The sequence below is a fragment of the Artibeus jamaicensis genome, unplaced genomic scaffold (assembly GCF_021234435.1).
Source record: "Artibeus jamaicensis isolate MK-2021 breed Jamaican fruit bat unplaced genomic scaffold, CSHL_Jam_final contig_685, whole genome shotgun sequence".
NCBI classification, from domain to species: domain Eukaryota; kingdom Metazoa; phylum Chordata; class Mammalia; order Chiroptera; family Phyllostomidae; genus Artibeus; species Artibeus jamaicensis.
Window position 1 is genome coordinate 34,739,891 of NW_026521924.1, and position 27,022 is coordinate 34,766,912.

At 56.6% G+C, this 27,022-nt stretch overlaps 1 protein-coding gene across 1 annotated transcript in view; it reads left to right on the plus strand.

Annotated features, from left to right (window-relative positions):
• The window catches only part of CDH26 (cadherin 26), a 28,535-nt gene extending 9,039 nt beyond the window's left edge, over positions 1 to 19,496 (plus strand). The window contains exons 4-15 of the mRNA XM_053671264.1: positions 280 to 441; positions 5,369 to 5,516; positions 7,078 to 7,244; positions 7,431 to 7,559; positions 9,110 to 9,295; positions 10,383 to 10,645; positions 11,305 to 11,447; positions 12,268 to 12,507; positions 13,654 to 13,878; positions 14,409 to 14,578; positions 17,761 to 17,926; positions 19,214 to 19,496. Coding sequence (XP_053527239.1) covers positions 280 to 441; positions 5,369 to 5,516; positions 7,078 to 7,244; positions 7,431 to 7,559; positions 9,110 to 9,295; positions 10,383 to 10,645; positions 11,305 to 11,447; positions 12,268 to 12,507; positions 13,654 to 13,878; positions 14,409 to 14,578; positions 17,761 to 17,922 — 1,995 coding nt within the window. The 3' untranslated portion in view covers positions 17,923 to 17,926; positions 19,214 to 19,496. The remainder of the gene's footprint in view (positions 1 to 279; positions 442 to 5,368; positions 5,517 to 7,077; positions 7,245 to 7,430; positions 7,560 to 9,109; positions 9,296 to 10,382; positions 10,646 to 11,304; positions 11,448 to 12,267; positions 12,508 to 13,653; positions 13,879 to 14,408; positions 14,579 to 17,760; positions 17,927 to 19,213) is intronic.
• Positions 19,497 to 27,022: the final 7,526 nt, after the last annotated feature.

Below are 27,022 nucleotides of genomic sequence, written 5' to 3' on the forward strand. Positions count from 1 at the left end.
GCCCAGGCGGTTCTCCCACTGCCTTCCCGACCTCGCAGGGCCTCTGAGTGACATACTGAGGGAGTGTATCCCCGATGGCTCTGACGTTCTGTGACCCCCAGGAAAAAATTAAGAGTAGCTCCTATGTTCGCAGTGTGTATAAAAATAGTATATATGCCTGCTTTAAAAAAAAACACCACCTCCAGGAAGCTTTCAAGCTCAGTGATTAAAAGCGTGAACCCCCAAGAGCTGGGGAGATCGGCTCATTGTCTTTTTTCTGCTCACTTTGTCTCCTTCCAGCTGTTCAACAACGTGTCCGACGACAGGTCTCTGGTGTATTTGATTAGTGGCCCCGGGGTGGACGAGTATCCGGAGGTTGGCTTGTTTTCTATAGAAGACCACGAGAACGGAAGGATATACGTCCACCGCCCTGTTGACCGGGAGAGGACACCAGCCTTTATGGTACCTAAGTTCGCTACTGTGAAGCTCTTTTTTTAAAAATATATTTATTGATTCTGCCATTACAGTTGTTCTATTTTCCCCTTCATTCCCCTCCACCCTGCACACCCCCTCCCCACCATTCCCCCGCTTTAGTTCATGACCACGTGTTTCAAGTTCTTTAGATTCTATATCTCCCCTACTATTCTTGCCCTCCCCCCGATCTGTTTTCTACCTACCATCTATGCTACTTATTCTCTGTACCTTCTCCCCCCTTCTCCTCCTCCCACTCCCCTGTTGCTAACCCTCCATGTGATCTTTATTTCTATGGTTCTGCTCCTGATCTAGCTGTCCTCTTAGTTTGCTTTTGTTTTAGGTGTGGTTGTTGATAACTGTGAGTTTGCTGTCCTTTCACTGTTCATCTTTTTTATCTTCTTTTTCTTAGGTAAGTCCCTTTAACATTTCATATAATAAGGGCTTGGTGATGATGAACTCCTTGAATTTGATCTTATCTGAGAAGCACTTTATCTGCCCTTCTATTCTAAATGAAAACTTTGCTGGATAGAGCAATCTTGGTTGTAGGTCTTTGGATTTCATGACTTGGAATACTTCTTTCCAGCTCCTTCTTGCCTGTAAGGTCTCTTTTGAGAAATCCACTGACAGTCTGATGGGAACTCCTTTGTAGGTGACTGTCCCCTTAGCTCTTGCTGCTTCTAGGATTCTCTCCTTCATTTGAATCTTGGCTAATATAATGATGATGTGCCTTGGTGTGTTCCTTTTTGGGTCCACCTTCTCTGGGACTCTCTGAGATTCCTGGATTTCCTGGAAATCTATTTCCTTTGCCAGAATGGGGAAGTTCTCTTTTTATTATTTGTTCAAATAAGATTTCCACTCGTGACTGTTCCTCTTCCCCTTCTGGTACCCCTATAATTCGGATGTTGGGGCATTTAAAGATGTCCTGAAGGTTCCTGAGCCTCTCCTCATTTTTTCGAATTGTTGTTTCTTCATCCTTTTCTGTTTGGTCATTTTTTTCCTCTTTCTGGTCCACTCCATTGATTTGAGTCCCAGTTTCCTCTTCATCACTATTGGTTTCCTGTGCATTTCCATTCATTTCAATTAGTTTAGCCTTCATATGTTCCTCTAATTTGTGACTAAAATCAACCAGTTCTGTGAGCATCCTGATGACCAGTGTTTTGAACTGTGCATCTGAAAATTTGGCTATTTCTTCATCGCTTAGATTTATCGGCTCTGGGGCTCTAAGTTCTTCTTGAGCCATGTTTTGATCTGTTTGTGCCTGTTACGGATGAGGAGCGGAGCCTTAGTTGTTCAGTAGGGCGGGGCCACCCAGGTCGCTGGTTTGCGACACTGTATGTGGGGGTGGGTCAGAGAGAGGCCACCCAGGTTGTTGGTTTGTGACACTGTAGGTGGGGGCAGGGTCAGAGGGAGACAATGGCGGTCCCCTCTGCCACTTCCTGCCACTGGGGCCTGCACAGTCTGTCTCACTGCTCCATCCTTCACCAGTTTATCTGCGTGCAAATGTGTGACCGTGGTCAACCTTTAATGAGTCCACCCGCTTCTCCACACCTGGGATCCACCTACGGCTGCCAGTGTGCCTGGGTTGCTCGCACGGGTCGGTCTGGTGGATCTTTCCTGCCCGACCCCGCTCTGCTGCTGGCTCTGCCCCTCTTACCGGTTTGGCTGAAGGTTTCGTTGTTGTCAGACTTCCGGGAAATTCAATTTTCTGTGGTTTTGGCTGTGTTTTTGTTGCTAAAACTTTGTCGTTTTTAAACTTGGTTGTGGGAGGAGGTACAGTGCTTCCACCTAAGCCTCCATTGTGGCGGAAGTCCTCTACCATGAAGCTCTTAAAGGGAGTCAGGTTCTCGGTGGACAGGATTTGAGCAGTCACCAGGTTTCTGGAGGCTGGCGTGCGGTGTACCACGCCGCGGCAAGCTTAGAGGTGTTCACGGGACCAGGTTCACTTTGTAATCTTCCTTATGGGGCTCTTGCCACCATCTGCGTGAACTGCTACACCCCTGCCTTCTGTGGGCCAGCACCCCCACACATCAGGGTCTCTGGCGGCTGTGGCGACGGAGCTACAGAGTGTTTATAAAGTGGGCGAGTTGTCCTTTGATGAGTGACACTTGAAACCGGTGGAGAGAGGTGCAGACAGACCTGCTGGGTTGCCCAACACCTGATGAGTGAGGAACTGCAGGGCAGGCCTGTGCCAGGGGGAGCAAACCGTCAGCCCCCCGAGGACGAGATGAGCCCCAAGAAACCGGCAGTCCCCCCCACAGAGGGTCGCCTACCTAAGAGCCCGGCCGTGCGACCTTCCCCCTGCCCTCCCTCTTCCTGTAACGCGGGCCCTCTGCCTGGCTGCTCGCTCTCCCCCGCAGCCATTCAAAAGCCTGTGGCAGAGAAATTCCCACTTGTCCTGGGCCCTGAGACTCAGCAGCAAGCCAGATCAGATTTACTTTAAAAAATCTGTATGGTTGCTCACGTTTTTATTTTACAAGTAGGGGCTTTAAAAAAAAAATTCTTAGCGCCATTTTGGGTTTACAGGAAAACAGAGCGGAACGCAGGGATTCCTGCTGCCACCGTGGCCACTCACCGTCCCCCGGCACCGTGCACCGCAGCGGCGCATTGGTCAGTCCACGAGCCAGCACCACACCGGGGTGCTAACTGGCACCCACGGCTCATGTTAGGGCTCCCACGTGGTGGTGCACGTCCTGTGGGTTTGCGCAGAGCACAGGGACGTGGACACACCCTCACAGTCTCGGCAGCGCCGTCCTGGCCCCGTGCGCCAGCCCCCACCTCCCGTCCAGAGCCCCTGGCAACTGCCAACCCCGCCGTCTCCACGCTTTTCCCTTTTCCCAAATGTTACGTAGTAGGAGTCCTGCAGTTCGTAGCCGGTCCTGCTCAGCTTCTTTCATTAGTCACATGCACTCCATTTCCACCACGTCTTTTTGTCACTGATCGCTGCCCCGCCGGGGAATATGGTGGGCGTGCGTGGTTTGTTTGTCAGTCACTGACTGGGGGACGTCTCAGTTGCTTCCAACGGTGGTTACAGACGAAGCTAAACAGCAGTGTGCAGGTTTGGGCGTGGACGCACGTTTAGAATCCCCCCAGGGAAACCCCACGGAGCGCGGCTGGCGGGTTGAACGGTGAGAGTGACGTGGCCGCGGCACTTGCCTCCCCACCAACGAAAAGCCGGAGTTGCCACTGCTTCCCTTACTTCCCTTACTTCTCAGGTGCAAAAGGGACCAAGGGTCTTACAAAGCTGTAACCCACACAGAGGTCCCTGGGAAGCCATTCAAGGTCTGGGCCTCACCTCCGCCTTTCCTCTCAGGTCTGACGTGATGGGGGCAGCCCCCACACGAGTGCTCCCAGCAGGTGTAATATGCATGTCCATGGGCTCAATATCTGTTACAGTTTTATGGCAAAAAGGCCCCGATCAAAACAGTCCGACCTTGTGGCGGAGCAAGAACGTCTGCACAGACAGCCTCCCAGCTGCCCCGCCGACGAGACCCGTGTCTGCAGCACGACAGATGCCGCTCCCCGAGGAGCAGGGCGTTTTGGGCGGCTCCAATGTGGTCCCTGAGTCCCTCAGCTGTTTCTTTCCCTGGAAAGGCAACAACTCAGACAAGGGCACCTCCCCTGGCCGCCACCAACGTGCTGGCCTCCCAGGGCCAGTCGCCGGTGCTGCGTCCTTGCGGAAACTTCCCCATAGACGGAAACCAAGTGGGCCGTGAGCAGATGCTCTGAATGGTGTTGGAGCTGGACTTAGGACGGTTGCCTTCGCTTATCTATTTTGGGGCCTGCTAATTCTGTGTGCCTCTCCAGCGACACGTGACGGTTTGCAGAAAACAGGCCCTCACAGCAGCAATGTGGCGCTGGCTGAATGGCGGCGGGCTCCCCGGGGGCACCTCCACGTTTTTTGACTGCACCCGTGCACTGCGCTCAGCGTGCCTTCCAGCAGGGGTCCCGTGACCCATGGTCGCTCTCTCAGGATGCTCAGTTTGGTGACACCCTCGGCAGTTCCAGAGGAGAAGGGACTGTCCCTCCTCTCTTGGCAGGCAGTCGGCCATCTCAGTGTGATTGGCAGAAAATGCAGTCGGGGGCTTTTGTGTGATTCTGGCCGCCTTTCTCTTTGCTTGTTTTCTCATGGAGTAGCTCTTGCGTGCGTGTGTGTGTGTGTGTGTTCATGCATTTCCTGCATCTCTCAGAGCCCCATTTGGGCTGAAGGACAATGGTGAAAGTGGCCCACTTTCCTTCATCCCTGTGGCTTCCTGACCTCCCAGCTGAGGGACACGATCCCTCAATCACCAGAGCCGTCCCCGCACTCACGCCTCTCCCTTTGTCAACACTAATGGCACTTCTTTGCTGCTCCTTTCTTCCTTGGCGACTGCTCAGTCACCCTCACTATGGGGTGGGTTTCGGAGACTCCGACGTCTCCCAGCGACCAGGCAGAGCAGACACTATCACAGTGCCACACGGGCGGACACGGAGAGGCTCCTGCTTGTGTCCTCGGGCCCAAGCCCCTGGTGCAGAAAATAAAGGGTCACACACGTGTCTGTGCCCCTAAGCATTCTGCACACGTGGAGCAGGACTCACTAACAGCTATTTCACACAGCAGACAGGACACGGGGACGGGGGCTCCCGAGCCGCTTGCCCACCTTTGCTCCGAGAAACTGAGACTCGAACCTCATACTCGCTGGTGATGTCTTTTCTCATGCCAGTGCCTTGATTTGCTCCGCCAGCGTGTGCCGAGCACCGGGCAGGCCAGCTCTGTGTCCAGTCCTCGGTCACCTGCTGAACTGGCCATCAGTGTCTGCCCCCAGGAGCCTGCAGTCTTGTGGTGGGGGCAGAAGCAGCCCACAGCTGCGTAGGTGGCTGCTGCTTGGCGCCCCCATGTCTGGGGCCCGAGAGGCTAACGGAGCTCTCTGCCCCGCAGATTCACTTTGATGTCGCCGACCGCTCGACAGGGAAGATCATGGACAGCTCCTTGATCTTCAATGTCAGGATCCGTGATGTGAACGATCACGCCCCCCGCTTCCCCGCCGAGGAGTTTAACGTCAGCGTGAGGGAGGACCATGCAGCAGGTGGGTGTGGCGGGCCGCAGGCGCCCGTCGTCCTCTCTGTTGCCTAGAGGTGCTCCGGCCCCGGCCATGGGGGGCACCTGGTCTCAGCTGGCCTCAGGGGGATGGGGACTGTTTGCACCCTGAAGGTCCCAAGCCCTGGGTTCGAGCAAAATGCTCGAGGTCTCCTTCTGAGTTGGCGATACAATGGTGTGGAGCTCAGTCCACAGGAAGGGCTGATGGGTAGACACCAGGCTGAACCAGCGCACTTGGTGCAGTGAGGAGACAGGGCCGGGCTGGGTGTGAACTTCCCACCTGGAGGACGTGACAAGGTGAAGCCTAGCTTTTGACCTACGGATTCTGTGAGTCTTTAAAGCCAAACCACTCTTCCTAGAATGTGCTTCTATTTTAACACAAAAGCCATCATTTAGTTTGCAAAATGGTCTTTGGAAAACTTGGAAAATTCCAAGCAATAAAGACTGAACTAGAAAGCATCTTTAACCCCACCAATTAGCGATAAGTACCATTGCTGTTATAGTTCCTATTCTATCAATGTTTTTCTTTGTGTTTTATGAGTGTGTGTACACACTGTATATTTGTATGTGTATAGTCACAGGTTTCTATATAATTTCAGGTGAATATTTGTGTACATAATTTTTAAAAATCATCATAGCATAAATATTTACAAATATATGGGCATGCTTTTTGATATATGTATATCCATGAATTTGAAAAGTTTTCTGTTTGCAAACTAACAATATTCTACAGCATCGGAGAGTGAAATATGTCATTTGGTGGGTGCGCTTCAAGGTGTTTGACCCCCTAACTGCTGAACATCAGTGTTTTGTTGTCCCTTTTTAACTTTTGTGAAATACACTTCGGGGAGCGCATTTGGATGAACGCTGCACCCCTTTCCGGCACGAGTGAGTTAGGGGAGGCTCAGAGCCGCCGGCTGCCATTCACACTGCACCCACGGGCTAAGTGTCCCGTGGCCTCGCTTACATGCAGTCCTGGGCGGGTCACCTGGGATGGCCGTGCCTGACCGTCTGCACAGGTTCCTGGCCACCTCGAGGTTTTTTTGCTGTCACTTGTTCCTCCCTTTCCATTCGTGTGCTTGTCATTTTCCTTCTTGACTTTAGCCTCCTCACTCCATGTAATCTCCTCTTTTTTTGATTCGTTCTATATGAAGAATGTGCAAGTCCACTATTTATATTTCAAATATGTTCTGCTGGTTTAGCTTTCCCATTTAAGTTCTGTCTCCAGTTGTAATTTGGTGATTTTTTTTTTGCTACGCGTTTGAAAATCTGTCTCTCAGCTCTCACCTTTAAGTCTTCTGCATTCACAGTCTCGGCCTCCTGACTTGCTTGGGGTGCCATTCTGAGTTTGCAGGACGAACTGTGGAGTGTGGAGGGAGTGCTCCGTAACTGCTCCCCTCTGTGCCGTCCGCCCTGTCTAGTTCGATCTTACGTTTACATGTGTGAGCCGCCCTGGCGTGTGCCCCGCCTCCGGTCAGCAAAGCAGCGCTAGCCTGCTGGCTTGACAGCCCGCCTTTGGTCAGCAGTAACAACCAAAACTTTCTTTCCAGGTCAACCTGTTTCCCAGTTGTCAGCAGTTGATTTGGACCAAGAAAACACTCCAAATTCTCAAGTCCTTTACTTCCTCGTTTCTCAAACACCGGTCCCTAAAGAAAGTGGCTTCAAGATCGACCGGAACAGCGGAGAAATACGACTCTTGGGATGCTTAGATTATGAGGTTATGGGGATTGTGTTATTTCTAAACAATGAAATGTGTTCTCCACCTCTGGGCCTGGACACAGGACTTAGATTTGTGGTGGGAAACCCTCTGTGGTCAGACTTGCTTTTGTTGAAACGGACTCTTTCTCTGCGGTTCCCTCTCCGGCACGTGGAGGGCCTGACTTACTTTTCCCTCCCTGTACAGACCACGCCTCGGTTTACACTGCTCGTCAGAGCGAGGGACTGCGGGGACCCACCCCTGTCGTCCACGGCTACGGTTCACATCAGCGTTCAGGATGGCAACAACCACAGGCCCACGTTCACCCAGGAGGATGTAAGGCACCTACTGGGGGATCCCCCATACCGCCCATGTCCTTCTAACTCTCCAAAATAACACAGACGAGAATCAGAACGTGGCCATAGGGCTACAGAATCATCGGATAACAACCAAATAATGAGCTTGCACCTTTTTTCTGCTTCGTGCCAGGCACTGAGCTCAGAACTCGCATGCGCAGAATCTCATCCCTAATTATTGGAACGGCCCGTGACCCCCCTTCCCCGAGCACAGACACGGGGGCCTGAGGGGAGGTCATAGGTGCCACGCTCACCAGGGTTCCTCAACTTCTGCACCCCCGACATTTGGGGACGGGGAAGTTTTGCTGGTGGGGCGGAGGCTGCCCAGGGTATTGTAGGATGTTTAGCAGCGACCCTGACTGCTACCCCCTAAATGCCAGCAGTACCCCTGCCCCAGCCGTGACGACCCAGAGTGTCTATAGATATTGTCATGTGCCCCTCGGGGGACAGAACTGCCCCAGGCGAGAAGTCAGGGCTCTAGAACAGGGAAGACGAGTGGGTGGGGTCTGGCCAGTCACCTGGTTTATTATCGGTGTCCCACATACGATGTCATAGGCTACAAGACACCCGGGCAGGAGGAGGGGGCACACAGAGGCCCAGACCAGCGTGGAGGGACTGCACTGCCGGGGATCGGCGAGGCAGCCGGGGGGGGGCACCAAACCCACTCGGGGTCTGTTTCCCTTTTTCTCCTCATTTTTCACTCTTCCCTATAATTTTTTAAAGGGAAATATCCATTATATTTCTACTTTCTTCTGGCCTCTTCCCCCACCCCCACCCACATCACGCACAGCACACACACGCAATCATCCACTTCCGGGGGCGTGGGTTTTTATCTCGTTCGTTGCACCTAAAATAAAACCTGGCACATCAATAAACACGACGAATCATTACTCTAGAAAAATGCCATTTAAAAAATTTTGCCAGCTCTATGAACTAAACGCTGAAGTGTTTCCAGTGAAAGCCCCTCACCAGACCGCACAGAGTAACTGAAAGCAACAGTGACCATGGGGGAGCCTCCTTGCCACACTCCTCTCCCGCTTGGTGAGAGGCGGCGCGCTCCGCAGTGGGGCTGGAGAACGGAAAGCCCGGCACATGGGTGTGTTCCTCTAGGGAAATTATCTCGTCCCCACCGACGTGGAGCAGCAATCTGCTGGCGAGATCTGCCTGTTGGGAGACGGATCCAAGTGACCACAGGAGTTCTATTTCAGGAGGGAGCTAGCGTTTTCAGGCAGCACAGACCGGGGTGTGTGATTGGTTTTAAAATTCTTAGAAAACGGGGGCATGGTGCTGGATGGAAGAGCACCTTTTAAGTCGCTCCTGCAGGCGCCAAGTCACAGGGAGGAGGAGCGAGGTGTTGGCCGCTGGTGCCTGTTCTGCTGTGTCAGGCAGTTTCAAGTCCCTCGGGGTCAAGTTCAACAGCACAAGAAACATCCAGGCCACAGAGCACGAGCTGACTTTTCCTCCCCTGCTTTCTTTTTCATTTGCGTTTCTTTGTCTCCACCACCTGGAAATGATGACCGCCTCCCGCAGTACGAGATTCAGGTCCCTGAAGGCCAAGTCAGCCGGGATGTGTTACGTCTCCGGGTGCAAGACGGTGACTCGCCATTCACGTCGGCCTGGAGAGCGGAATTCAACATATCCAGTGGCAATGAAGAGGGGCACTTTGACATTGTGACTGACCCTGAAACCAACGAAGGGGTCCTAAATGTGATCAAGGTAAAGCCCTACGGGATGCACACCAGCTGGGAGGCAGAGGACCAACCGAGGCAGGAGCTGACCCCATGACCAGTGGTGCCCAGAGAGGGTGGGGCCGGGCCACGCCCTCTGCAGCGTCCAGTGGCCTTTTCACCTTCCTGGCTCCTCCTACCAAATTAATATTGATATTAAAAATTTTTTATTAGGCTTTAAGTATTTTGACATTTAATATTTTTAGACAAAATTTCATAGATTTGCACAGGCCCTGAAATGTTTATTTTTTTTCTGATGTGATAAAAATTATGTACAACATTTTCTCCAACCCTGATAGTTCCTTGGTTCCCTTCTGAGTCTCACAAAAATGAGACCATCTGTGCAAGCGCCTGAGAGTGTCGTGGGTCCCGGGCACTCGACCTGCTGTGCCCAATGGGCAGCTGGCCCTGCCGTGAATGAAGTGTCATTATCACTACTGACTGGGATGCCAGCGCCCAGAGAGGCTGGGGCGTTTTCCTGAAGCCACACAGCCAGAGCAGGGTCCAGACGGGCGGGCTGCCTCCAGCGCCTTCAGTCACCTTGCTCTCAGCCAGAGCGCGCGGCCGGGGCAGGGCAGGCAAAGCTGCCCGGGATCAGGTTCAAAGGCAGGCCTGAGCGAACAGGTCTGGGGCGGGCCCGAGTGTTTGCCGTCGGAGTAACACGTCCCGTGAGACCCTGCAGTTCAGCCCCGCGTGCCCAGGGCTGAACTGCCCGAACATCTCCCGGCTTTCAGGCCTTTTAAGTCGCTGACCTCCTTGCGCCCCAGAGAGCTGACAGCATTAATGTGTCACCTCCTCCGGGTCCCCAGACTTGTGTGACAGCAGGGCCGTCACATGAATGTTGCATCAGGTCGGGTCCCTGCTGCATTTTTCATCACCCTCTGACGGGTGGTGGCTCTCCCCCTCCAGGATGGGGGGGTGGTGAGGGGACTGCAGGAAGAGCTTGACAACTGTCCCTTGATCATTATCAAAGACGAGGTAAATAGTAAGTGAAGTGCAAAGCCACGGGCGCAGCCTTGGTGCTCTGGCCGAGAAGCAGCGGGTGCTAACAAACTCCTCTCTGCTGGGCCTCGCAGGCTCTGGATTACGAAGCCCACCCCTCCCGGAGCCTCCTCGTCCTGGTGGAGAACAAGGAGCCGCTCTTCTCCTGCGAGGGCCGTGAGCCTTGGAGGCTGGGGCCGGTGGCAGCGAGCGCCACAGTGAGCGTGCAGGTGCTGGACACCAACGACCCACCAGCCTTCCACCCTGGGAGCGTCGTGGTCAGCGAGGTTGAGGGCGCCAAGCCAGGAACCCAGCTGGGGAGTTTTAAGGCTACGGACCCAGACAGCAGCGGGGTCAGGTGAGGCAGGGCGGAGAGGAGAGAGGTGGCTGTGGACGCGAAGGTGTCCTGTTAAGGACCAGGCTTCACTGGCATTGCTGCCTGCGCTCCACCTCCTGCCCTCCCACCCTACCCCCATCTGTGGGAAAATCGTCCTCCATGAAACCGATCTCTGGTGCCGAAAAGGTTGGGGACCACGGCTCAGCTCACACTTTGGGAAAGATCGGATTTTGTTTCTTTTAATCTCCAATTCGCTGTGGATGATGGTTTTCCCAAATGTTTTAGAAAGTGAATTACTAGACGATCGTGTGCCGGGCATGGCATCACCATCATGCCCGTGACTGTGGAAATTCCGCACCACGTGCTCTCCAAGGTGTGCACGGCGGGCCTCGCGCCCCGCCCAGCACAGGCCCACGCAGCTGCGCACCGAGAAAGGGACCCGGCAGCAGGGTCGCTCACGCTGTGGCGTGAGGGGCAGATCTGCATTTCAAACAAGCCCCCATGACAGTGATGCTGCTGGTCTGGGCGCCTCGCTGTGGGAACACCAAGCAGAGTCCCTGCCTTCGTCACTGCCACAGCCCTGTCCCCCGAGCACGCTGGCTCCTAAGTGGGTCTCAGTGAATGTCTGCATCGTGCCGGAGTCAAAAACCAAATAGCCTGCGTGTGTCTCCTTCGGTCAGGTACCACCTGGCTCACGATCCTGCCGGCTGGGTGGCCGTGGATGAGCACTCGGGAGCGGTGGTCACCAGGGGGCAGATTGACCGAGAGTCCCCCTATGTGAATGACAGCCTCTACACCGTCATGGTGCATGCCATTGATGACGGTGAGTGTCCGCCCGAGACGCAGGGGAAGGGTTTTCTAGCTCCCCAGAGAACCGACAGAGCACAGATGGCAGACACACAAGCCTGCCGTCACTGTGCACGCACACGGCGGTGCTTGACGGTGACTTTCGAATTGGCGAATCCGGGGCCGAGAGGCCAAGTAAAACACACAGAAACCTTCAAGTAACTTCACTAGTTCTATTTAAGGCAATCTGCGCATTCAAACCTGGGGCTTACGGATGCGGAGCTGATTGTGGTAACTAATCAGCAGAGGGTCGGTTAGGAAGATAGCGAACCTGTGTTTCTCATCAGTCCAGGTGAGAAGGGGGGAAGAGGCTCTGTCTCCCAGGGACTTAAGGAAATAACACAATAGGACCCTGAGTCCCCACTGCCAGCGTCCGCAATGGTAACACCTTGCAAACCCACACCACACGTCACAACCGGGTCACCGAGGTGGACACCGCCAGGAGACAGGCATTTCCATCCACACACCACACACCTCACCCACTTTCCTCCCCTCCCGCCCCCTGCTTAACACCCGGCCCCGTCAACACTTCCACGCACCTGTCGGGTCTGCCTCCTACCTGGCTCTGCAGACGATCTGAAGGGGTGTTCTGTTAACGTAGGCTGAGGAGACCCCCGGAGTTGGGAAGGGCAGGCGAGCAGCCCGGGCACCCATAGGAAAGCCTTTGAAAGGGCAGTGGTCCCCGTGGCTCCGTGGGTGGTCCTCCTGCTCCGGGGCTCGGAGCTCCTCTTCCAGGGGCCGGTGCGCACGGAGTAGGCCCTTCGGTCAGTAAACAGTTCTTCCCGGAAACCCCCAAGGCCGCCCGCCGCAGACAGGCACGGGGACCCTGCTGCTCTTCCTGTCCGACATCAACGACAACGCCCCGACCCTCCGCCCGAGCTCTCAGTACCTGGAGGTCTGCACGTCCTCCCGGACCGCGCCCCTCCTCATCGAGGCGGAGGATGGGGACCTGGAGCCCTACGCGGACCCCTTCACGTTTGAGCTGGACGCGACCTCGGGAAATGCGGGAGGCGCGTGGAAACTGGGGGAAAGCCAGGGTGAGTATCTCTACTGGCTGGGGCTAAAGGGCAGAAACAACCGGACACTGACCCCGACACAGGCAAAAGGAGTTTGGCAGCTTATGGAGCTGGGACAGAGCCGGGCCAGCCTGTGTTCCAGCAGAGCCGGGTCAACTCCAAGGGCGCCCCAGGACACTGCCAGTCCCACCTCAGTTTGGCCTTGCTCGGGGCTCCTTCACTGTCAGGCACGCTCACCCCTGGGGGCTTGAAGGGTGCCTCCCAGGAGTTTGAGGGTCATCTAGCACTCGGCAGGAATCCCCAAATCACTGCCCGGCTTGGCTCACCTGCCCTGCCGGTCGCTGTGGGCGGGGGTGGGGAGGAGATCCGCTTACTGCGGGGCCGTGAGCCCACACCTGCGCCCGGCTGGGGTCTGGGCATGGCCTCTCCTGACTCTGTGGGCTGAGGGTTCAGGAATGTGGGCGTCTCGAAGGAGACTGTGCCGCTGTTCCCAGCAGGAGCCACGGGCATCTGCCGGCCGCCTTCGCCTCTGTGCTCTTACTCAGGGCTCTGTGGGATGCAGCTTGTTTTTGTGGCTGGGTTCACGGGCACAGTTCCCAGACCCTGGGTGCGTGGCGAGGCACTGAACCTCACCCCAAAAGAGGTCTGGCCTTGGCCTTGGCTTTTGGCAGCAGATCACCAAGCTCTTGGAATGTCCGAGAAAAGTGTGTGTGGAGGCATGTCTTGTGCCAATCAACAGGATCGGTGGGTTCAGGCCGGGCTGTGGGCCCTGTGGGTGGGCAGCCAGGCTTCTGAGACCGAGTCGCCGTGAAGACTGGGGGCCAGGCTCCGGTGGGCTTGCGTGGTCAGCAGCGCCCCTGTGTACCCCACCTCATCGATGGCGGGAGGCGGTGCTGTCCCGGCTCCATGGGGGACGAGGGACCAGAAGCTCTGTGGTTGGTCATCTCTGGACTCTGCCCCACGGACTCTTCCATTGGCCGGCTGGCCTGGGAGCCCCTGAACTCGCAGCTGTTGTCAGAAGCGAAGGTACTCTTGGCAACGGTCCCTCTCACTCTGCAGTTGGCTGACTGTCGGACCGAGCCTCGGCAGGTGGATGGCACTGGTACCTGTCCTCTGAGCAGCCGAACCGAGAGCGCCGGTGCATTCGAGACCCCTGTCTCTCTGCAGGTCGGTCGGCTGAACTCTTGATGCTGGAAAGCCTCCCCCCTGGGGACTACTTAGTGCCGCTTTTCATCGGAGACCGGCAGGGACTGTCCCAGAAGCAGACCGTCCACGTGCGGGTCTGTCCCTGCCCTGGCGGGTCCACGTGTGTGGCGGAGGCATCGCACGCAGGGCCGGGGCTCCTCCTGGGTGTCCTGACCCCTCTCTGTGTGGTGTTGCTGGCTCTGGCAGGTCAGCGGGCTGCAGGGGGGCCCCGGCTGTGAGCTGGGGGAATGGAGCCCTGGGGGTGGGGGGCATGGTGGCAGAGAGCAGCGGGGCGCCCAGAGAAGGAAGGACCTGGAGACTCATGGAGTTCCAGACCTGGTCACACACACTGTCCGTGTGGCAGAAGAAGCTTCCGTTCAATAAGCACCAATCTACCGCCACGGAAGCCACCACCGCAGGCTCTGCCAGGGGGCGACCCTGAGGCCTGTAACAATGTCGGGGTGGGGGGGGCATACGCAGATGCCCATCTGGCCTCCTGGGCTTGGGGAGGGCGAATAAAGAGACCCAACAGTGCCAGTCATCCTGACATCAAGTCAACACACCGTGACCCAGCCCCTGCACCAAGGGCTTCGCTAAGCCCTGTAGCTGCAAAGATGCTTAGGGCCCAAGCTGGCCCTGCCGCTCACAGCTGAGTTACAAGGTCACAGACACGACCCTGCTAAAGCCCCTGATGCAGAGGAGCGTGCAACTCACTCCCTGCTCCGGTCTCATCACAGTTGCTCTGTTTTTCTTGCTGCGGCGTGGTTTTGGGGCTGGAGCCAAGAGGCACGGATACTCGGTCCCTTATGGGGAAGGCCAGCAGACCCTGATCAGGTACAATGAGGAGAGCAGAGCCCTGGCAGCCCCGGCTGCGGGGCACAGTGCACCGCCGTCGACAGTGACACAGGTAGGTGGGTACACGCTTCCCTGCTCCCTGCCCGCCTCTCACACCCCCTTGCCCACTCCCACTGGGGCGGCAGGAAAGGGGCAGAGTTGTCCCAGGAGTTCTCCCCCGGGGCCGATGGTGCTTGCAGGGCATGTGTGCCGATGTTGGCAGGTGATTTTGATAGTCGCAACCTGGCCGGAGTGAGGGGGGGGGGAGGCTTTGAGTACCTAGTGGGCGGGGCCCAGGGATGCTGTGGAAGTCATCTTGTGCTGGGGACCCCTCACAGCAGAGAGTGGCCCCAGGGTCAGCAGTGCCGAGGGCGAGAAAACTTGTTTAGGGGAGACTGGGTTTTAGCGGGCCCAGCTTCTATAAGCAGACCCTGTGCTGAGCTCACTAATTAACGAGTTCGCACCGGCTTCTCGGCCCCGCCTGGGGCAGAATAAGACAGAGCTGCTACCCCATCCTCATCAGGGGAGGCTGAGCCAAACTCACTGGCCTGGAAGGGACACAACCTCGGCTTTGCATCTCATCATCTTTGTCATATTGAGCATGTCATGTGGCCCTACATTCTCTGCTGTGAATCGGGGATAGTAAAATTGGCTTCACGGATGGGCTGGGAGGTGAGGCCCACGAAAGCACCCCCCAGGCCCCGACACAAGGTGACCAGCCAGTTCCTGCGGGCTTTGCAAACCTGCCACATCTCTGACACTGGCTCCACCCTGCACAGAAGGCGCAGGGCCTCTGCTCTCTGTGTGTCCCAGGAAGTGAGGGTGGCCGGGCTAACCAGTGAGAGCCATGGAGAGGTCAGAAGGCAACACGTTTTGTTCACAGAGGATTCAGGTTTCTACCTCCCATTGTCTTAGACTTTGTCACACCACGTGAGGGGCCTCTGGGGAAAGATCCTCCCATGGACGTTGGCTTTGTGCAACGAGCGAGGTTCTCTGCGAACTCACTGGTGCTTGGAGGAGCTGGCGGTCTGCCGAGGCGCCTTGGATCCCGCCCCGCTCTCTCCTCCCTGCCGGTCGCAGCACTGGGGGGTGGGGGTGGGGTGGGGAGTGACAGCCAGGGGCCGTGCTGCCGGAGCACAGCCCACGTGTCCAGGCCGGCCTGCTCTGGGCCTTCCTGGGGCGCGGCCGAGAAGGCAGGAGGCCTGGGCCGAGCTGGCCCACTAGCTGGGCCCCGCCCCTGGCCCTTCACTGGTTTGTTCCTGTCATTTGAAGAGGGACACTATGGTGACAACCAGCTGGCCAACAGGCTGGTCGAGGACCAGCTATCAGAGGGACGAGAGCCCCCGCAGGACAAGGGGTCTCTGTCCTCATCTGGTCCCGAGGTGTCCTTTCCCTTTGTCCCTCACTCATAGCTCTGGAGACACCCCCATTACTGCTGAGGCATCTTTTCCTTGAATCCTCACCCAAGGACATGTCTATTGATTCTAGAGGGAGGGAGGGAGAGAAACATCGATCGGTTGCCCCCACGGGCGTCCTGATGTGGGATCAAACCCACAAATTTCGGTGTGTGGGACAAGGCTCCAACCAGTCGAGCCCTCGGCCAGCGCTGCCAAAGCATCTGTCGGGCTCAGGGGACCCCCGAACCCTGGAATTTATTTATAAGAAGTTGAGTATTTGTTCTTACGTGTTTAAACTTCAGTCACCTTCCAAGTCCTCTCCGTGTGATGTGACATTGGGACAATGGAGCCCACGCTCCCATTTCGCACTGGGCCTGCAAAGCACACAGCCGGTCTTGGGTCCGGTGGTGGCTGTGCCTCATGCACAAACGTTGAGCCCAGGCCTGTGAGCGGGGCTTGGAAAGCTCGTTCCCATGCTCCAGCCTCACAGAGTGACCAGCACGCTTGCCCACGGGCCTGCACTGGTGTCAGTACAGTCGAGAGAAAGAGCTGCGAGTGCAAGAGTTTCTGGTTCTGCGTTTGCAGTCTCCTCCTCCCTCTCACCACGAACAGGGGACGCAGGACCCAACTGTCCTTCATCTGACTCTCCCTCAGGGAGCGCTCTGACCACCCTCCACCTGGAAGGTGGCCCCCCAAGTTCCAGCCGAAAGAGGCCATGGATGGGAGAGCTTCAAGGGGGCGCTTGCCCCTTTGCTTTGCAGGTTTCCGCAGCCCCCGCGGTGCCCATGCAGCCCCTGCAGAGGCGGACGGGAGGGATGGCAGAGACGCTGCATCGGGTAGGAAGGTCTCCCCACTGCTGAGGCCGCCCCTGTCAGCGGGGGCTAAAGGGACAGCAGACCACAGGCAGGAGGCTTACTCGCCCAGCAGGCTCACTCCTCACAGCTCTGGAGCTGGAGGCCTGAGACCGGGGTGCCTGGTGGGCAGGTGAGGGTGCCCATGTCCACCTGTGGGCACCACACCAGTAAACATGGGGCTGGGGCGTGGTGTCCCAGTTAAACAGAGAGCCGAGGGGTGCGGCTCCTATAGGCCAGAGGAAGCTGGGGACAGCTGACTGCCAGAACGGCAGGGAGGCACAGCCGCCCACACCCTCCTGCCTCCTCCCACTCGGAGAGATTGGATCCTGACCCGCTTCCTGACCTGGGTGGGCTCACCGCTCAGAGACCACCGTGAGCTCCAGACAGGCTAGGCGATCCTGCTAAACCCACTCCCACCAAGGCAGGGAAAACTGGCTCCCTCTCAGAGATGTCTGGAGGTAAAGAGGCGAACGCCCTTTAACCTCGTCCACCTGTCCATCTGTTTGTCCGTCTGTCCACCCATCCATGCAATAAACATGTATTCGGTCACTCAGACCAGAAAGAAAACAGAAAAGTTTTTTGCAGAGGGATGCCTCTTGCCCTGAAGTCCGAGCTGGCGTTGGCGCTGTGCAGGTTGGCAGGCGGGGACGGTCACTCAGGAAGGGGACAGCCGGTGTCAGGGCACAGATGGTGGGGGACTCACCCCCACAATAGATCAGTAGGGGGTGGGACACTACCCAGGGCCTGTGCCACCTGCATCAAGGCAGAGACCACCACCTTGACCGTACATCCCTCCCAGAAGTCTGCTGGAGAGTGTGGAGGTGCAGTCCGTCCCCTCATCTGGCTGCCTTTTCTGGGTCTGCAGAACCTTCTGTGACAGCCGGGCACAGAGGGACGGCCCGTCGTCCTGCTGCACCGGAGTGTCCCTCAACGGCACATGCAGAAAACGCCCCACAAGTGGCAAAACCTGGCCCTCACCTCCTCTTTCCCTGGCTTCCCCGCAGCGGCTCCTGGGCCTGGGCGTGCTGGCGGAAGGATCCGGGTCCGTGCCCCACATCTACGCGGAGGAGGGGGAGTGCGAGCGGGCAGAGACCCTGAGCTCCCTCGCCGTCTCGGAGCAGACTCTGCCCCCGGGGCCGCTGGACTGGCTCATCTCTGAGGCCTGAAGAGGTGGGCTGCGTCCGACAGCGTATTTCTTCCTGAGTGGTGCCTGTTACAGTGGGTGGGGACCAGTCCCCTCCCCTCCCCTCCCCCTCCCTCCTGCTCCTCCCAGTCCTAGGAGCAGCATAAGCTATGAGTGTAGATTCCATGTTTTGATATTCTTCCACCAGACTTCTTGAACCAAAACAAAACAGCAGATTATGTTGTTGTTGTTGTTTTAATTAGATTGGTCAGACAGGTTTTCCAGAGAAACTTGAATTCTCTAATTCCTCGCTCCCACAAGCAGTCCAGCTCAGAGGGTGAATGAAATGTAACCCATAGATTAATCCGCAATTCCGCAATGACAGGAAATTTGGGTGGGGGGTCGGGGGTGAAAGTAGGTGTTTTAGTGGTTATTTATGTTTCTGTAATTATGATTCTGTTTCAGTTTTTAAAAAGAGGTAAATTGGAAAATGTTTTCTAGGTTTGTGATCTATGTTTTTAGTGATTGAAAAGAATAGTGAGCCCTGGCTGGTGTGGCCAGGTGGTCGGAGCAACACCCGGTAACTGAAGCGTTGTGGGTTCAATTCCCAGTGAGGGCGTGTATCCAGGCTGTGGGTTCAATTCCCAGGTACATATGGGAGGCAAACAATCGATGTTTCTCTCTCTCTCTCTCCATCTCTGTCTCTCTCTCCCTTCCTCTCTCTCTAAAAGCCACGAGAAAAAAAAATCCTTGGGAGAGGATAAAGAAAAAAAAGAAAAGAAAAAATAGTGATCCTTTCTACTTTTTGGAGACATAAATATGCTATGAGAAAAATGATTTTGCTGAAAATTTATAAGGAACACATACTTTAAAAATGAACAGACATAATTTATCTTGTGTGGTATTATGAAAGTAAAAGAATTTAGTAGCCTTTTATGTATAAATTCCAATCAGATCGTATCTTTAAACAAAAGCACAAGCTGTAATGGGCTTTTTCACTTGTGCACTTACTGCTAGTGGAAGTGTGGGGAAAGGAATGGTTTCTTTAAAAAATATTAACCATTTTAATTTGGAGGCCTGCGCCCTGTACACGGTCAGTTTTCCAGTCTGAGCAGCAGAGAGCAGGCGCTCAGCACAATGGGACGATGCTATTGGGGCCTTTCGTTCCTCTGTGGCAGCTCTCAGAGGCGAAGCTGAATCTAAATCCTTTGCATGATTCACGAGCCTAATATTTAGTGAGGACCCTCAGGCACCCCGGGCTAATCATCAGTGAAGTGTCACGTTAAACGGGGCTCTGGCTGACGTGGGGCTGAGGGCCCCCCTTTTCTTGACAGGGAAGCAGCAAAAACCCTCACAGCCCTGGAGGGTGTGCGTGCGGCTCCGTCACCCATTGCCCAGGGCTCCGGGCCCCGAGAGAGAAGAACCGGCTCCAGAGGTGACCCGCCAACGGCCGAGCAGCTGTGCCTGCCACGTGGAATGATCCCGAGCAGAGTCTAGGACATTTTCTGGGTGATTCACGAAAACAGTAATGTTTTCAGAGGTGTGGGTTTTGAGTCTGCTGTGACGGCAGGGACCCAATAGGTGGCCTTTACACCTTCCTGGATCTGGGGCAGGACAAAAAAAACTATGCGTGGGGCAGATCTGTACCCCCTCCCCCACCCCCTGCCTGTTTTGTGAATAAAGTTTTATCGGCACCCGGCCTTGTTCACGTGGTGTTTATGCTTCATCTGGGGCGGCTATGTGCTGTCACCGCAGAGACCCTCTGTCCCCAAAAGCCAATGCATTTACTTCCTAGCTCTTTGTGGGGAAAATGGGCACCACCCCTCGTTTCGAGAGTTCTTTCTGGAAACTTCACACTGTACGCCACCGGGGATGCTGGGCCCACAGCCCTGCGTTCTGCATGGGCCTCCGCCGCACAGCCCTGGGAGGGTTCCAGGTAAACGTGCGGTGGCGTGGGCTGCTCTCACCCTTCACCGCTGGCTGTAAACCTGGCCGTGGTGCGCATTTGTGAATTCCTGCAATGATGAGACTCTGCAACTACCCGCTTCCCAAAGCAACCAAATGCTCCTGAAAGGCCGCGAATGCCCGATGTGATGATTAACAGGGAGGCCGAAAGGCGGCATTTTGTAGACACCGAATCGGACATTCGTTCATGTGGATTTTGTCGTGGCCTTTGTGGATTTTGCAGCCGATATGTGTCTGGATGTCACCTGTCTCGGGGACAGTGGTGTCAGGGGTAGGGGTGAGATGGCCCTGTCGGCAGGAGTCGGAAGCTCACCTGGCCTAGGAGATGTCAGCCTCGCCTTCCGACACCAGTCGGCACTATGCCCCTCTCAACTGATAATGGCCCTGAATGGCACGGATGTGGCTGGTCCCCACCCGGGGCCACTCCCAAGCCCACCTGCCTGCTTCACAGGCTTCCGTCGGACACGGGCCGGCAGGAGGGTCTGGTGGAAGGGTCAGCCTCCAGGGCCGTTCCTCGTGGGCTGAACCCCTGAGACGGGCAGTGCAGCCGAAATAGTCTTTTGGAAGCCTCTGAAATGCGCATGTCAAAGGCTGAATTCTGGGGCTGTGACCACAGGAAGGACACAGTCCTTTAACTTCTCCAGCACGAGGACTCTGGCGCTGCCATCTGGCACCAATAGACTGTGAATTGTCTCAACATCTGTTACCTCTCCTTCCTCGATAGTAGAATCCTGAGTTGCCAGCCATCCAGCGTGTGAGTGATATTTCCCATCCTCCCTTGCAGCCAGGTAGGGCCATGTGATGAAGTTCTCACCGATGGAAGGCAACTTCCAGAAAATGCTCATGGAAGGTGGAGACTCGTCAGTCTGTCCCACCTCTTCCAGATCTGCTGGCTGGGATGAGGACGCCAGGGCAGGTGCTGCTGCAGCCATTCTGGACACTGGTGTGTGAACAGGACAGAAAGGGTACAGGACTCCGACCCCAGGGGTGCCCACTGAACCGTCTCTGCACCACCTTCCTCTAGTCTCCAAATGGAGAGAATTACTGTATTTCGCTCTGTTTAATGCACATGTTTTTGCCCGAATTTTTGAGGGAAAAGTAAAGATGCCCATTATACATGGGTATAATGAGTTCACACCGCGGGCATGATAATCCCGTGTATAATACACACAGAAACATGGGTGTGTATTACACTTGGCACAATACGGTAACTATGTCTCATTAAAGACTGCTAGTTTGGATTTTCTGTCACTGTGGCCAAATCGAATCTTCGCTGATATAAAATATGGGACCAAGAGAAACAAGCTTCAAGTAGTAGAACTTGAAACACGGCAGGGCCTTAGTGGGTGTGGTCAAATACTGTGGGTCAGAGGTCCAGTGACCCCTTTCACGCAGAAACAAGGCCTTGGATGACAAGGTTCCCCTGGTTGTTTTTGTTGAAAAGCAGCTCGTGTTCTGAATGGGGTTGAGGTAGAAGAAGTTTATAACATAGACAGGCATTACTGCTTCTCACTGCGTTTAGCAAAGCCCTGGGAGAGAGACAAGGACTCGGGCCACCACAGGCCAGCACAGGTGCCGAGTGAAGGTGGGGCAGCTGTGCTAATGGACGCCCTCTGCCTGTGGCCAGCAGTCCAGGTGGCTGAGAGCTCAGTAATTAGGAGCCTTGTGGGGTCAAGAAAAGCAGCTATGGTGTCTCTCTACTGTCAGTCCTTGAGATGGTTTTGTGCAAAGCAGAACATAAGGCAGAAAATAAAACCAGTGGCCTGGCTAGTGATGCGCGGGCCTTGTGGCCAAAGCTGCGGTAAGGTGCCTCCTTTCTGCCCAAGCCCGTTGCTCAGATGCTCAGCCGAGCCTGGAGGCCACCCGGGCAAGGCCAGGCTCCTCAGGGTTCAGACAGAATGACTGAACACAACCAGATCAGAAGTCTTTACGTTTTGGAGAAAACTGTCCTGCCAAAGACACCACCGTCTACTCAGAGAAAGCCTGGGGTTGTCCAACACCAAAGCCGTCCCTGGAAACCCCAGCTGGGAAAAGGAGCAGCGTGAAACTGCACGACCCACGTCTGTCCGGTGTGGCGAAGAGATGACGAAGGACGGCCACAGTGCCAATGGTGTCTTCACGGGTCCCGTCGGCTTGCTCTGGACCCCAGAGGATGTGTCTATGTGAGTGGAGTTTTTATAGCAGGTGGGCTGTTCTCACTCTGCTCCCCTCGCATGAGGGGTGTACTGAGACGGGGAACTCCTATTTAGTGTGAGGTGGTCCAACCCTGCGGCAGAGCCGGGCTAGAGTGTTTCTGAGTGAACAGGAGCCCCAGGAGCATGTCGAGAACTCTGCCACCCGTGGGGAGACAAGTAACAAACCCCAGGATGGGTGGGATGGGATGGGGGTTACCCTGTGGGACTTTTGAGAAGGTTCTTTCTCAGGTTCCCTCCCTCGGGCCCCGTGTCCCCTCGAGGTCCTGTGCCCGGTTGCGGGCTCTGCTCCCATGAGGTCCCTAGGAGACTTCCCGCTGCCTGTCTCGGTGAGCACTGGGGGCTCATTTTGCTGGGTTCCCCCGCTCCAGCTGCACTTGGGCCAAGGGCAAGCACCGGTTTATCTCTGTTCTATTCTCAGGCCTCACGAGCAGTGGCTTCAGAGTGTGAATAGAGGCAGAGTGACAGCCCAGAGCCAGCAGTTGGCAGGACATGCGCTCGGGAGAGGCGGGCCTGGGTTGTAGCTGGCGTTTCAGGAAGAGGCGTCACCCCGCACACCTTCCACCTCGCCCTCCGGCCGCCTGAGAGCACCGGGTTCTAAAATGCAGGCTGCAAGCTCCTTGGCGTGGTATTGCAGATCGGGTCCCCCTGGGCTCCCTGCCCCTTGGCACCACACCCTCCTGGGCGACTCCTTCTCCACTGTGGGGTCCCTTCTGTGTCCTGTGGGATGGCCTGCAGCATCCCTGGCCTCCACCCGCTTTGGCCGGGAGCACCCTGCTCCTTGTTGCAACGACCCACATGGCTCAGAGGCCCTGGGGGCAGTCGCCCTGGCTGAAACCACTGGTGTACAGAATAAGCCTTAAAAATACAGCTTCCTGGAGCCTCCATGGATGCTGACGTCAGTTCGGGAAGCTGGACTGGGCAGGAAGGAGATTTGTGCTCTGGAGGAACGGTCATGAGGGAATCCACGCAGATTCTCAATCGGCTGTGGGCCGCCCCTGTGAGGTCCTTGCTCGGAGCCTCAAAGCCATGGTCACCTCGGAGCTGTGGCTGCCTCAGAGAGCAGCTAAAAATACCTTGATTGTGGGCCGGAGGCTACCATGTGGGAAACTGGCTTCCAGAGGCAGCCTGGGGCCTGTTGGTGGGAATGTGGGCACCAGGCCGGCTGCCCAGCTGCAAAGGTCAGCTGGCCCGGACACGGGGAGATCTGTGCTTTGGCTGGGACATGGGCGCGCAGGCGCCAATGAAGTGCCACTTTCGGCCTCTTTGCCTGAGACGTCTTCTCTGTCTCTGCCCTGACCGCAGGCCTGCCCTGGGCTGGGGAGCATCTGCACACCACGGGTGGGAGGGCCGGGCTCGGACCCCAGGAGTGTCCGACACGCCCCCCCGGCTGTAGCCCTGTCCTCACTCAGTAGAACTCACACGCTTCCTGTCCCTGCTCCTGCGGAGGGACAGGTGTGAGCAGATGACAAATCACTTCCCTTGGGGCAGGGACCGGGGCTGACATTTTACCCAACCCTTTCTTCTGTCCAGCCTGGCTGTGGGGGGCCGATTAATGTCAAAGAGACAATGAGGAGGGCCCTGAGCCCCAAGAAATCACGCAGACAGGCAGGCCTGCGTGTAACTGGTTTCCCTGCCTAAGTCCTGCCTCTGCCTGGGTCCAGCAGCCCTGTCCTATTGTTATTGGTGGCAGCTCTGGCATTCTCTTCCTGAGCACGCAGAGTGCCCGGCACCATGGTATTTCATCTGCCCAGCGGGAGCACCGAACAGGACCATGGTCACCCCGTCTCGCTCACAGGAGCTGGAAGCTCCGGGGCAGAGCAGGCTGCTGGTGCTCACGGGGCTGGTCGGGGGAGTGACGCCCCTGTGGACCTGCCTGGGCCAGGGCTCCTGTGGACTGAGCGATCCGCAGCACCCACTCTCTGGGCCGTGGTTCAAAGGCCAGGTCACGGCCCTGGGACCAGTTATTTTCAGGGTAGGGTTTGGCCGGGATCCTGTGGCTGAAATAGAAGCTGCACCTGTGTTCCCTGTGGGGTGTCGTCCAGGGCTCCCGGTGCCCTTCGTCCCAGATCATGGGCTTCTGACTCATCAACTCCGGCAGTGGTTCTCAAAGTGGGGTGCCCTGGTCAGCAGCAGCAGCAGCTGCCCTACCGGGATCTGGCTAAGGTGCGCATTCTCGGGCCCCGCTGCAGGTCTGCAGAACCAGGAACTGTGCGATGCTGTCCCCGCAAGCCCTCCTGGGGGTTCTGATGCTCAGCACGGCCGAGAACCACAGCCTGGAGTGGAGACAGGTCCCCTCACTTTCTCTGCCAAGGACCAGGAGAACGCTCCCAGTGAGCGATGCCAGAGGTGATCGTGAGGATGACCAGTGACTGGCAGGGAGGCAGCACCCAGGGGAGGGGGACACCCAGCAGGGCAGGAGGGAGCGTGGGGCCTCCCATGGGCCCGGGTGGCCAGGAAGCGGGCTGACTGCGCCCACAGCATCCCTGCTTCCCCTGACCTTGCCCTTCAGAGCATCAGAGGCTGAACCAGGCCCCCTTCGAGGAAAGACGGGAGGGTGTGTCACCAGTGGGGCTTGTCACAAAAGGAGCACCTTCTTTTCCTTTGGAACCAGAACAATTTGCTCTCAAACAAATGAACCGAGAAGGCAGCAGTTGGGACCTGGGAGCAGTGAGTGGTGTTGGTCCCACTGTTGATTCTGAACAGGACCTTTGTGGAGGGGGGGTGACCAACTATGGCTGACAGCAGCTGACAGCACATGTCTCTCCCCTTGGGGACCCAGAACAGGGAGGCTGCCCCAAGATGGCTGCGTGGGCCTCTGCAGAGCATAGGGAAACCTGAAGGGGACGCTGTCCCACGTCCCAGCTTCTGTCTTAACTTCTCAAATGCATGGAGATCTGAGACCCGTTAGCCTCTGCTTTGGGTTCATTTTCCACCACGAAGACAGATAGTCAAAATGATGTGCGTTTCGGCGCAGGACGAAACACGCATCGGTTCAGGATCTGCATTCGTTTGCAGGGCTGCGGGCTCCATAAATCATTCCTTTGCAGAGATGCCATTAGCTCATAATTCAAGGCGGCTAATCTTCAATCAACCACGATTAAAGGACTTTTGCCGGATGGCAGGGAGACACCACGTCTCTCTGAGAGCCGGCAGCGGAGTCTGTCGCCACCATCCATCTTTACTTTGAAAAACCGCCCGTAACTGATAATTCCAGATGGAAGGAGTTTAAATCAAGCGTGGGCTTGGCAGGATCAGGGCAAACTCCCAGGAACCGTAAAGACTATTTTATCGCAGTGGTGTCTCCGGGTGGATGACATCCCTCCGGGTTGCACGTGTCGGGAGATTTCCAGCGCTCACCCCTCATCTGCAGTGTGGGGGCGGTCTGTGCCCCCTGCCTAGGGGGGCAGCAGTGAGGTCCAGACCTGCATGTTCTCGGCGGGATGACGGGGCTCCGGGCGGGCCCTCCACGCTCTGCCTGGAATCCCACATCCCAGTCACACTGAGATGTCCGGGTTCCCTCCTTCTCGGGGCGGCCCCGGGCAGCAGCCAAGTCTGGGCCAGGATTCTCTCTCGACCGCCCAGAGCTCCTCCCACGCCCCGTTGTGTGGCACCAGGGAGGTAAACCTCCCCCTGGCCGTCTGCCTTCCCCTCCCACCGTAGGCCAGCCCTGGGGGGTGTGTCTTACTCCCCTCATCCTTTCCGGAGGCCTCCGCACCTGGCACCAGGCTGACACTTCATCAGAGCGTTCCAGGGACAGGTGGGTGATGAGTGGACACAGGCCCCTTGCACGGCCTGGGCAGGCTGGCTCTCTGTCAGGGGCAGAGGATCCACGCAGGGCCTGGCTTCGTGCCCCTGAGAGGCCGTGTCTGCGGCCACGCAGAGAGGGACTGTCACCCACTCTGGGGAACGTGGGCCCCTCCCGGTCAAGGCGGCCAGACTTGCTGTGTATCGTGTTAACGTGGCGTTGTCTGGGAGCCTCGTCCTCTGCGATGGGGGTTCGTTTCCAGGCTCTGACCCGTGTGAGGACAGGGACCCGCAGCTCGCCCAGCCCCCCGGCCGCACCTCGCTGGGTCAAAAGCATAACGCATAGAATTCTATCTCACGCTTGGGGACAGATTTTAAAGTCCCTCTTGTGTGGCAGGAGAGAGAGGAAAACAAGTCACCTCACCCACTGGTTTCCGGAGCGGCCGGCATGCCCACAGCGTGTTGGGCACCAAAGGGAACGTGGCTTTTAAATTGAGTCCATTTTGAGTGTCTGCCAAGGAGGACAATCTGGGAGATGACGGGATCTGTGACCAGGATCAGGGGATTAGCAGCTTCGTGGGCAGCGTCCCAGAAGGCGGCCAGTCCACGGTCACCGGAGCTGCTCCGACGCGAAAGGCGAGCGATGCGCCATGGGAGGCGGGATGGCGGGGGCCCAGGGGCGGGCCAGCGACCAACCGCAGACATGGGGCCGCCCCGGGCAGCTCTCTTCCAAAGGCTCCTCTCCTGGCAGGAGGGCTGTTTTAAGAAAACGTTTTGTTGGGCCTATTTGTCCCCAGAAGCAAAGTGCAGGATGTTGCCCGGAAGGGGGACAGTTGGCAAAGAGAACCGCATAATTCTGCGCAGTCGGCAAACATGAGCCGGCCCCGTCCCAGTGTGAAACAATTTCTCTCTCGGGATAGAAGTGCCCCCTCCGCAGTTCGCACCTCTGGCCCTCCAGTGGGGGGCTCCTGGACACCGTACTTTGGGGAGACTCTCAGGTGCACAGCCCCCGTGGGAGCACCTCTGGGTCAGGGGACGTGTGTCCCTTGCCCAGTCCCAGGCCTGCTTTGCACGGCGGCTTCTGCCTGGCCTGTTTTTGCTTCATTCAAACCATCTTGTTTCCCCGTGTCCTGAGCACCAATCTTGCTGAGCCCCGTCCAGGTGCGTTTCGAACGGCGGCTGCAGCTCCTGCTTGCAGCCGACCTGGCTAAGGCTCAGCAGAGCCCACCTGGCTGGTGC